General features: G+C 40.3%; 1 protein-coding gene across 3 annotated transcripts in view; it reads left to right on the forward strand.

Annotated features, from left to right (window-relative positions):
* Nucleotides 1-12,419, forward strand: part of anapc1 (anaphase promoting complex subunit 1) — a 41,868-nt gene that overhangs the window by 7,577 nt on the left and 21,872 nt on the right. For 2 of the 3 annotated variants that reach the window (XM_057342853.1, XM_057342854.1), the window contains exons 16-27: nt 1,349-1,409; nt 3,113-3,300; nt 3,815-3,889; nt 4,521-4,786; nt 5,467-5,558; nt 5,807-5,955; nt 8,805-8,892; nt 9,173-9,209; nt 9,320-9,393; nt 9,781-9,959; nt 10,174-10,400; nt 12,007-12,125. In XM_057342853.1, the coding sequence (XP_057198836.1) occupies nt 1,349-1,409; nt 3,113-3,300; nt 3,815-3,889; nt 4,521-4,786; nt 5,467-5,558; nt 5,807-5,955; nt 8,805-8,892; nt 9,173-9,209; nt 9,320-9,393; nt 9,781-9,959; nt 10,174-10,400; nt 12,007-12,125 (1,555 nt within the window). The remainder of the gene's footprint in view (nt 1-1,348; nt 1,410-3,112; nt 3,301-3,814; nt 3,890-4,520; nt 4,787-5,466; nt 5,559-5,806; nt 5,956-8,804; nt 8,893-9,172; nt 9,210-9,319; nt 9,394-9,780; nt 9,960-10,173; nt 10,401-12,006; nt 12,126-12,419) is intronic. The other variant, XM_057342856.1, reaches the window with a different exon arrangement.

A 12,419-nucleotide genomic window follows, 5' to 3' on the forward strand; every position in this document is an offset into this window, starting at 1 on the left:
TAGTTCGTTAATGAGGTGCTGATGTCATTATGGTTTCATATGGCTATAAAAAAAGACTCCAAAATAGTAGAGATTACTACGATCTAGAGGTTTGTGGCTAATTCCAGAAGATTCATAAATACTATTGGTGATAACCTGTATGACGGCCAATATTTTAATTCAGTTTATTATATGGCTTTCTAGTATACTTTACTCTGATTGGTCAGTCGTGTCATTTTGAGGGGTGTTATTCCCCTGATGACAGTCGCTAAAGCTGAAAGGTCATCTGGCTACTGCGTGTCATCTCGACCAGTGCTGTTCAATACTTACAAATAAATTATAAAGTATATTAAAGTATAAATGTGCCTGATAAATTGGTAACATTATATTAACAAAGATTCAACTAAATTTCATGTTCGTCTTGTTTGAACTTCATGTCTTGGCTTAAAGCCGCTAGAAAATGTTGTTTCCTTTCATGTTGAGAAAAGTTCTTTGTTCAATTAAAATCTAATGCAGTGTTATTTGAAACTAGGCATAAAAAAGTTTAAGATGGGACATATAAGATGATAAAGTTTCCTGTTTTAGTCCAAAAATGTAAAAAGGCAGAGAACAGAAGCTGATATATCAGACGGTTTTGATTGGTTTTGATTTTGATCATTTCAATGACTTCATTCTTACCATTTTCTGTATTTCAAAACAACAATAATATTTCGGATGTACTAAGTTTGTCAAAATGTTTAATAATGCAATATGAGAGATTCGCAAGTTGCTGTGGCCAAACAGGGTGAAGAATACAGCGTCCGTGTTTGTTGTGTCCACCACTGCTGTAGGGGGGAGCTGGTAATTGCTTGTGTCATACGGCAGCCGCTCTGTAATTGAGTGCTGTTCCAGCCACGGGACACGACCGTCATGGCAGTGTGGTGCTTCAGACATGAGCACCAGGAGGCCGTCATTGTTTTGACACAACTCAATAAGGTCTGGTCCCCTGCAGTCGAGCCCTCAATCCACAGGGCCAGTGTTGTCATTCCCCACTGAACCATGTGTTCCTGCCAACAAAAATCCCCTCGCAGGCCTGTCAAAGCCATCTCGTCTCGACAAACTTATGTAGGATGATATGCTTCTTAGGAATGGTTTTAAAAATAGCAAACGTCGTCTAAGAAGGTTTACATTTATCCAGATCATTGGATTTTTACATTTATGCATTTGGCAGACGGCATATGTTTTTTCATGTGCGCGTACCCTGCAAATGAAACCCATGACCTTTGTGTTGAAACAGTACTCAATACTGCAGTGTTGTTGCTTTGAATCTTTATTTGAAATTGTCTGTGTTGCTAATTTAATATCGGCCTCTCGTTTTTCTGTTGTTCAGGAATTAAGCACCGGCTCCATGTTAAGAATAACCATTCCTGAGGTGGCCACTTCAGAGCTTGGTAAGAAAAAACATAAAAAACATCATTCGTGTTCAGTTGAAGAAAGGAAGTCATATACATCTGGGATGGCATGAGGTTGAGTAAATTACTGTGAGAATTTTCATTTGTTAAAAACCATTTCTTTAACAACCCCCCGTCATCATGGTGGCAACGTTTGTATGGGCAAGAACGTTTTTTTCTTTCTAGTTTGTAAGAAATATGTGATGATCTTTTCCAGATTTCTTTACAGTTCTTCTGAATTAAGGGCAGTCTCCTGTTAATAAATGATGTAGTTCAAAAGAAGTGGTCTTTCTGCCGCTAATAAAGTGGCATTTTCTTCAGCTCTGTCCTGACCTTTCACTGTTTGTTTGCTAATGAAGCCGCAGGCGTCATCGAGAGCGTGATGGAGTGTTTTTTCTTAGGGACAATATGAGCAGGAAATGTCTTCACATATTCCTGATTCACGTCACAGAAGTTGAATGCAAGATGTGCTTGTGATAATTGTATTATCTTGATTTTCTGTAAAGGTTTTATATTTTTCACAATGTTAGATAAAAGCATGTACCGCCACAGAAAATACTAAGAGACAATTATTTTATGTATTTTTCTGAATTGACAATTTATAGGTATGTGTTTGGGTAAAATAATCATTTTTGTTTCATTCTGTGAACTAACAATATTTCTCCCAAATTTCAAATAAAAATATTGTTTCTATTTGCATTTATTTGCAGAAAATGAAAACTGGAGAAACAGGTGACAATAACAGAAAAGATGCTCTGTGTTTTTTCAGACCTCAAATACAGCAAAGAAAACAAGTTCAGATTCACTTTTTTCACTTTTAAGTCTTGTCATGCTGTCAGTCTTTCACATCGCTGTCGGATGACTTTGTGTCACTCCTGAGGCTTGATTAAGTTGAAATTCAACAGACACTGGACTGGAATTGCCACAATACATCTAGAAATGATGATTAAGTGAACATCTGGAATGCTCTCTTAATTTTTTCCACGGCTGTATATCAGAAATATAACGTGTTAAGAAAATGCGTGTTGCTTGCCTGTACAAAACCGGTACTTGGGTTCAATTTGGATTCCACTTTTATTTAATACACGGCTAATTATATTGCACACGATTCATACAGTGTTAATAAATGACTGGGCTTTACTGGGTCGCATCAAAAAATTTGTTTACATTTTCCGTTTCATGTTATCTTACTGTAAAAAGCCAACTGAACAAATGAAACCCCATGTGTCCCTCCACCCTCATGTATTCTCCTCAACATCTCTTCGTCTCTTCATCATCCCGTGTCACACACTCATCTGTGTGTAGTGGTCCTTTCTCCATTCTCCTCCATGTGGCCGCCCCCTCGCACAGATTCGAGTTCCAGCTCCGGCTGTGTCTTTTGAAGTGGCGGCCCCCTCCGTGCACACCGTTCTATAGGATCACCTCCGCGTGGAGCGTTCGTCTCCATTATCATCACCCCCTCGCTTCATCAACACGCTAACACTTTGATGTACACATGGGGGTGGGCGATATGGCCTAAAAATGATGTTCAAAGGGTTTGTCATTTTTACTCAAGGAAATATAATACTATGGTATTCGTTTATGTAGAGGTAGAGGTAGATATAACTACATTTTATTCACAGTGTTTAAAACGAGAGTTAATATTGCTGTCTTTGGGAGATTAAACACAAAACCTAATCATTGTTCTTCTCTCGTCTCTACAGTCAGACGGTGCTTGCGGGCCATCAGGTTTATTCTTCCCAAGGACACCGCCATGAAAATGCTGCTCAAGTGGTACAACAGTTACAACGCCCCTGGAGGTCCCAGCATGCACCTGGAATGGAACCTGTTTGTAACGTGTTTAATGACAATGATGGGTTACAACACGGAGCGACTGACATGGACTCGCAACGTAAGAGTTTCTTTGTGCTTTAATCTAGAACACCGAAAATACAAACACACACACACGCACACACACGCACACATGTCTGGTTTATTATCTCTGTGGGGACAGTCCATAGGCGTAATGGTTTTTATACTGTACAAACTTTATATTTTATCCCATAAACCTAAAGATCATAGAAAACTTTTTGCATTTTTAGATTTTTAAAAAATATTGTTCTGTACAATTTATAAGCTTTTTTGCCCATGAGGACCTCAATTTTGGTCCCCACAGTGACACGAGTCCCCATGAGTTGGTGTGCATTCAGGTTTAGGTCCCCACCGGGATATACAAACATGAACAAGCACACACACACACACACACACACACACACACGCACACACACACACACACACACACACACACACAAAATGACTAATAGGAACTGGGACATTTGATTTGAAATGGGTGCAGTGAAGTGTCCTATTGTTCAGTACTTGTATGTCTTCAACTATTATCATTAACACAGTTGTTATTTCTGCAGCTTCATTTTGAAGTGCCTCTCTCACCAGTAATTGCCCCTAAGAAGGCCCGTCCTGCAGAAACAGGTTCTGATGAGGTGAGTGTCCTTACACATGTCAGAGGCAAAGGTCAGGGTCAGAGACCCCTTCATGACCTAGACTCCTGTTTATCATACAGTGTGTGAGAAAAAGTAAATAAGCAGATTAAAAAAGGTTAGTAAAAAGTAGAAAGTAGATTTGAAGGTGTTGTACATGACCCTATACAGTATATATGGTATACACGATGATGTAGTGAATCGCTCACAGTATGCAATGAAATTATATACACAATGAAAGAATAGAATATAGAAAGAAATGTGAAAAACTAAGGTAGGAAATCCATTTTTTGGTGCAGTGGTCAATTGTATTGTTTATTTTTTGCCATAAGTCTATATACAGCAGCAATTTTCATACGAGGGCGCTTCTGCAGGGGGAACGACATGTAGGGTCTTTCTAAATGACATTTTATTGCTCCTGTAGCCAAGTGTACCTGATTGCCACATTATGAGTCACAATTGTCATATTTTTCCCAGAGTTCCTACTTCAAAGAATCTGACCTTTGAAGTGAGTAGGACATAGGGATGTTTTCTTCTGATTAGATGTAATACTTCAAAACAAGTCCCTGATTTGCTGAATTTTGATAAATAATGTTTGGAAGATGTGACTTGATGTCTGTTTTGACGTCAATAGGATTGGGGATACCTCCGTTGCTCCGACTACCATTGGCAGGTTTCCATGCGACCTGCGGTGGCCGTTCAGGGCTTGGAGGCGGTTTCGCCCCCTGCTGGTGTGGAGAGGCACGAGTCCGCTCTGGGTCTGGAGTCCTCTGCGCTGCTCTTTCCACACATCCCGGTTCTCTTCTATGTGCTGCATCTGCTTTATGAAGATCTGAAACTGGACGAGCTGCAGCGGAGCGGGGCGAGAGCTCTAGTCGGCCTTCTGCAGCAGCTGGCCAAGTATTCGTCTCTTTAGCCCCCTTTTATTTGGTAGTATAGTTGAGCGAGAAGATTATGTGGGAGTAGAAGGGCGACAGAAATGGAAAAAATAAGCATACGATGAAGTAATTCTACCAATTGAGCTACAAAAACACAAAATATATGTTTTGCTTTGTCTAAAATGGCTTAAACGGAGTGCAATTAGTTATTGTTTGAGTTTGAACTGACATAATGCGTGAAAAGTGCTGCGGGCGTCCCAAGTTCAAATACCGTCTCGTGGTCCTTTCCCAGCTCCTGTACCCCCTCATCCCACCATTTCCTGTCTCTCAACACTACTGTCTATAATGAATGATAATTTCCAGAAAATAATATGTTTTGCCACACTTAAATGATGGTGTGACATAAAAAAGGCCTGTATTAAAATGATTACAATATTCTTGATATCAATTAATTTTATTTCATCAACAAGAAAGATGCATAACAGTTACTCTATACGTTACCTAGTTAGCATTGATAATAAGACTTAGCGAATGTCTGTCCACAGATTTTCTTGTTAATCAGATGTAGAGTCGGTGTGTATGCGACTATGCGTCATTAGTTTGGTATCAGTGTATATTGTATCAGTGTATGTTGTATTAGTGTATATTGACCATCTGATGACTCTGTTAGCCGCTAATCATTTTTTTCTCTGGTTTCATTAGGGACCTACAGCTGGACGAATACATTGATCTGTACTGGCGCGATTACCCCTCATTCATCAAAACCTTCAAGGAGGCCTGCGTGATTGATCAAGGTACGAGCCCGATCGATGCTCATTAGCAGCCAAAGGCATTTTTATCCATTTAGCACACATTGCTGACTTGTTAAGGACCAGATATGCGTGTTGTGGCTATTTTTGGCCTTCGATTTGTCATTTTAAGTGATTTGGTTGGGCTGTGGGGAAGGTAACTGACATTTGCATTATTTGGAGATGATTTGAAGCGCAGGACACTGTTGCCTGTCACTATTTAACCTGATGTCATATCATCTGTGCGTGCTTAGACCAGATGGAGTTGATGACTTGGCCGGTGTTCTTAAATGGAGAAGCTCCGTGTGTGTTCGGCTGGCTCAGTCGCTGCCTGAGAGGGCAGAATGTGCCACCTTTTCCTTACCTGCCCGGCATCTGCGAGAGGACCAAACTACTGGTGCTGGTAAGAGCCAAAAAGGCACCTGTGAAAAACGTGATCTTTATGGCTTTGTTTTTGGCTCACTCCTAATCCTGTACCCACAAACAAAAATATTATAGAAAAGATTGCCACAGTGTCCAACAGGGGGCGCTAACAGTGAGCAAAGAAAGTGGGTTTAATGCCCTCAGCTGGCACACATGTTCTGTGGAAATGTCAAGCAGTTAGATGGCAAAACGCTGAAAGCTAATCGTAATGACATTTTACGATCGCCAAGTTCTCCCCGGGCGGACTCGACTTCCTGTGTGTGTGTGCAAGAAAGATGCCCCACCTCAATTATTCCATGGAAGTGTTGGACTGAATCACTCGTCAGGGTGTTGGGAGGGGTCATGGGTGGCATGATGCGTGTGTTGGCTTTTTACTTCTTTCCATCAGGCTGGACGAAGTGACGCACAACCCCAGCGAGCTTCTGACAAGCCGTTACGCAATTATGGACCGCGTTTACCCCGTTGCTCCCGTCCCTTAGATTAGAGTCCAGAACATTAGGGCATCCATTTAACCCTCAACACCAACTCTCTTTCTCTCTCTGTCTCCCTTTCTATGGAGGATTATTTATTTATAGTTTTTGCAGGTTTCGTCCTCCATACCTTTCTACCTGTCTCTCTTTCTCCCCCTTTCAATTTCAATTTTCAAATTAAGTGTTCTTTATTGGCATGACAGAAACTGAACCTTTGTGTAGTCAAAGCTACATGTAAGTAGTGTGAAATGTGTTTGCATATAAAAAGTAATGTACAGCCGTGGAAAAAATTAAGAGGCCATTTTAAATATTCATCATCATTTCTAGATGTATTCTGGTCATTCCAGTCCATTGTCTATTGAATTTCAACAAAATCAAACCTCAGGAGTGATAGAAAGTCATCCAACAGCAATATGAAAGACTGACAGCATGACAAGAAACATAAAAACTGTGATCAAAATCCAGGTCATCACATAAAAAACATTTTTGTACTTTTCTTAAATACATGTACAAATATGACTGTTGTATTGGTTAAAAGTGAATCTGAACTTGTTTTCTTTGCCGTATTTGAGGTCTGAAAAAATACAGAGCATCTTTATTGTTATTTTCACCCATAGGCGTAATTTGCGGGTGGGACATGTCCCTATTTTTATATTCTGTTACACTTATTGATTAAATAGACTATTCCTAATAATAAAAAAAGATTTCTGGAAATCATCTTGCGACCCCACCGTCCTGGCCTTGCGTCCCCCCCGGGGGGTCCCAACTCCTACTTTGGGAACCCCTGGGCTAATGCACGGCAACAGCCAAGTGACCTTTCCCAAATGACAGTTTGGGAACCACATACTGTGAGAGCTGGAGTCAAAAGGCGGAATAGCCAATGGACGGACCGCCCACTATATATTATACATTTTCCCAACGAGTTATTACAGAAACAATTTATTTAAGTATTTTTTTGTCTAGGGTGGCACAATAAATTATTGGCCATATCGGTATCTGACGATAAATGGCCATTTTTTATGTTATCGGAATCAGACGATAATAAAATTTAGGCCGATATATTATAGCCGATAAATTATGAATCATTTCCTCTGGTTAAACTTCTTCAGCTGCACGCTGCTCACAGGTAAAATCCAGTACAGTACCGTCATTCACTTACTGCTATCAGCAAAACATTGTTGATTTAGTATGTAGATATTTATGAATGTGTCAATTATAGGAACAAAAGCATAGTGTTCGAAGCCGACTGCTGTCTGAATGCTTTCTGTCTTGAGACCTGTTAGACTTGTGGCTATTGAGAACACCTTTCTGGGTTGCTCTGGAAGAACATCTTTCATTTGTTTATTAAATAAAAGTTTAAAAGTTAAAGAATTATTTTCAGGCTCAGAAAATGTTATATTCATATTTAGAAAATATATATCGGCCGATATATCGGTTATCGGCTTCCGATGTTCAAGAATGAACGGTTATCGTTATCGGCTGGAATTTACATATTGGTGCATCCCTATTTTTGTCATCTCTGTCCCCACCACATTTCAAAACAAAGTTACGCCACTGTTTTCACCCATTTCTCCAGTTTTCATTTAATGCAAATAAATGCAAAAAGAAACAATATTTTTATTCGAAATTTGGGAGAAATGTTGTTAGGAGTTCACAGAATGAAACAAAAACAAAAATTTTACCTGAACACATATCTCTAAATAGTGAATTAAAAAACCCAAAATAGTTTTGAAATGCTCTCTTAATTTTTTACATGTATTTTTTTATGTAGTGAAAAATGTAAGAGGTAAAATAGTACAATATGCCAAAATATATGAAAACATAAGATGTACAAAAAACGAATCTACTTGATGGTTATAAATCCCAAAATGTGGGAGGAAAACCGCATGCGTACATGCCCATTGTATGCTATGATTTTACACTTTTCTCTCTTTACGTGGATCTGAGAAATCCTACCCAACAGCTCCACTTATCAGTCATTATTATAATCATTATTGCTATTACATTTTCATGTGCTTTTTTTGTTCATTTTAAACCAAAAAGTTACAAATTGCAGCTTTAAAAACCACAAACACCTTAGCAACCGCTGTGGTAACAATGGAGCTGTGGTTTTACTAAAGAAATGGTCTTTTTGTGCTGAATGTCCCGAGCGCCCCATGCGCACTATTTAACCGATGTGTTGCGGTTATGATGCATGCAATCATGTGTATGGTTAATGACTCTGTTCCTGCGTCACATCATGATGAAATGTGTTCGTTCCCCCTCACATCACAGCAAACCAAAGCCACACAGGTGCTGCCCCGCTGCTAATACTCATATTATTTCTGGTTTTTTTTAACTTCCTCTGTCTGTTTCTCAGAGCTACGCCCTGTATGTGGTCGGAGATGAGGATGCAATCTCGACCAATGTGTCCAAGTACCTCTCCAAGCTGTCCGCAGGTGGGCTCGGTGAGAAATGCTGTGTGTGTGTGAGAGTAGACTTATATAAAAGTAAGCTACAGAAAATGAAGAAGGAGAGTAAATGCATAAATGATGATGGTGTTGTGAATGTTGTGTTCTTGTATCTCCGTTGGTGGAGCATTGTGTTAGCAACGCAAAGGTCAATGAAATTTCCAGGAATCATTTTGATTCATTTCATTGCAAACCTGATACGTGACACACATTTCTGTTTCAGTTCACAGACGATTTGAATCCTGAAAATATTTGTTTTGGTCTGTTGTTTTTGCAGGGCAGAAGAAAAACTTCAGCGAGTCTTTTCTGAGCAGGTAACATCTGAGCATTATAACTATTGTCATGTGCCTTATTTTTGTTCATCGTGGGACCTGTTTGTTTATCTTGAGAGTTTTCCTGCGTGTGTTTGTTTGGTGTTCCACAGGCAGAACTGTGTAAAGGCCGGTCCATCGTCCAGCTGTTTAGCTGAGAAACTGGTGCTGTGGTTGACGTCTGCAGGTCAGAATCACTCCGAAATCAAAGTTCTTTTCACCTGTCAGGACTTGGCACTTGTATGTAAATACAGATGCCAGGAATTGGCAAGCCTGTAGTTCATATGCGTTCTTACGCATTTGTGTGTTCCTGCGGCACAAACGTCAGCACTTAAGAATGTGTTCATGTGCATGTATGGCATTCTGACACATTTCAGAAAACAACGACACGTGAAATTTGGTTTGCATAGCTTGAAGTGATTGTATTTACATACCTGCGTTTACATACCTGCGTTTGAGCTGAAGTGGTCTTCCGAAAAGCTTCTGGATTTGTTTGTTTAAATGACATCATACCAAGTCTGTCACAAGGGGTACGTGACTGCACGATGTTTACATGTGTTTGATTTACACACAGGATTCACATTGAAGGATCTTGAGACAGTTCCGTTCGGTGTGGCTCTGCCGATCAGAGACGCCATCTACCAGTGCCGAGAACACCCCAGCTCTGATTGGTCCGAGGAGGTGTGCGCTTTGATTGGACGACAAGACCTGACCAAGCAAGCTCACAAAGTGACACTAGCCAATCGTAAATCGGTGAGGAAGGGAATAACCACTGGATTATAGTGGACATGCATATAGACTTTTCAGCAGTATGTGTGCTGTGCATAGTGTTGAAAATATGCAGATAAACAACCACAGAAAATGACCTGTACACATCAGATCATGCCACACCATATCCCACAATGCACCAAACGTATCAATTGCAACTGAATTATGTGTTAACATTAGGCGTTTGTGTTTTATGTAGACTGTTGGTCTGAATGTGATGTTAGAGCCGCCCGTCACCACTGAAGCAGATGAGGAAGAGGACGGCATGACGGATCTGGACACAGATGTGATGGGTTTGATCTGGAGTCAGGATCTGAGGGTGCAGGAGGTCAGACGTCTGCTTCAGAGCTCCAGACCTGTACGGGTCAACGTGCCCCATCTGCCTGAAGTCAGTGACCACGAGTACATCGAGGAGAAAGAGAACAAGTGAGTGGCGTCAGGCCTGTATGCAGTTTTCTGTCTTCTGTGAATGTCGCATGAATCGCATTTTAGGATAAGTTTATACGTCTCCAGGGGCCCGTTTCAATAAGGAGGTTCAACCAACTCTAGGTTAAACCTTGAACTTTACTTAGAAATTAGAAACTTTGAGTTTTTGGTTTCAGAACAGCTGATTTGAGTTAGTTCAGTTTACTCTGGGTAGACTTACCCTGGGTTAAGCGCGTGACCACGACTATAAAAAGCCATCATCAATGGAGCTCCGATATTACGATTCACCATGGCAACGGCACCAAAAAAAGCAACATGGCGGCAGGAAGCACTTTCCGCTCTGCATACAGTGGATTTACTGATGTCCTGAAAATGACATAAGTTTAAATTAATAAATTGATAAATGTACCAATAAACAAACAAATTAATCATTAAATGAATGAATAAACAGAAATAAAACAGAAATAATAATAAAAATCGTATGTTCTCACTCGCCATGAGTGCTCTAGTTACGCGAATGAGACGTCACGGTGTATAGGACACCTGTAGGGCGTCAGACTCTCTTGCAAAACTAGACTGATCGCCGGTTCTAACCCTGCTCTGAGCAGATTTCAGTTATAATGGCTTCACGTCAAAATTACTTGTTTATTTTATCGCTTCATTTCTGCATGTATGTCTGTATTTATTAATTTCTTTATTCATGCACTTTATTTATACACTTTATTAAGTCATTTCTCATCGTCCATAGAAAATTATGCTCTGATGTAATACACATACGGTGGCGGATGTTGTTGATGTAAGGATGGATGAGATATATTTTGATATATCTAATTCACTGTAAAGAAAAACGGTACAGTTTTAATAAAAATGCACAGGGAAATGACCAAATTGCTCTCCTGAAATCAAAGTACATCCCAATGAATGAATGCAGCCTCTTCATGAATCCTCTATAAAAGCTCATATGACATATGAGTCACTGAGATGGTCTCTGTGTGATCAAAATGTGTGCCATGAATGACTGTATTAATGAATGAATGAGGCACAGCACTTGCGCTTTAAAAAGGGAGAGGAGATGGAAATAAACCCTGGGTTTACCAAAGAAAACCTGCTCCCGACCAGGTTAGGTTCACAGAGTAAGTTACGATGGTTACTGACTCTCAGTATAAGTGACCTCTCCTTTAGAAACGGGCTTGAGTTACCCCACTTTCTCGGGTTTGACATACCTCACATTCTGAAACAGAAAACCCAGAGTTTCCCTCATTTCAGGGTTAATATACTCAGAGTTTTCACTAAACCTCCTTTCTGAAACGGGCCCCAGTTGGTTTTGGGAAAATGGAAAGATACCAATAGAAACACCCGGAACATCCTAGAATAATGTCAGACTATTTTAGGGAAGTTATAGTGCTTTCCTGTGGCTCAGTGGTTAGCGCGTGGCGCTAGCAACGCCAAGGTCATGGGTTCAAACCCAGGGATTGCACATACTCGGAAACAAATGTATAGTCAAATGCAATGTAAGTCGCTTTGGGTAAAAGCATCTGCCAAATGCATAAATGTAAATGTAACATTGGATTGATTTTTGTTTGATTGATTTTTGTTTGTGTTGCAGGCTGTTGCAGTTGTGTCAGCGCACCATGGCTCTTCCCGTCGGGCGAGGGCTCTTCACTCTCTTCTCATACCACCCTGTGCCAACCGAACCCCTCCCTGTGCCCAAACTCAATCTGACTGGTAGTGTCATCAACCACTGCCCATTCTTTGAAGTTCCCTAATGAATAGCTTTACAGAGTTAGCAAAGCAGTTTTTAAGAGCTTTCTTGGATTTCTAAGGGCAGTAATTGTGCCCAAAAGACACAAACCTCACACCGATCTCACCACGTGTCTCTCACTGTTTAACTACATCCTGCAATATACAATGTGTGCTAAGAGTTTCCCTCGCGACGCTCCTGTAGAGATTCTTTTATATTCAACTTTTTTGCTTTGATAAACTTAGCTTTTGTAGTATTTCACGGTATGTTTGGTTGAT

Source organism: Triplophysa rosa, linkage group LG9 (assembly GCF_024868665.1).
Source record: "Triplophysa rosa linkage group LG9, Trosa_1v2, whole genome shotgun sequence".
NCBI lineage: Eukaryota > Metazoa > Chordata > Actinopteri > Cypriniformes > Nemacheilidae > Triplophysa > Triplophysa rosa.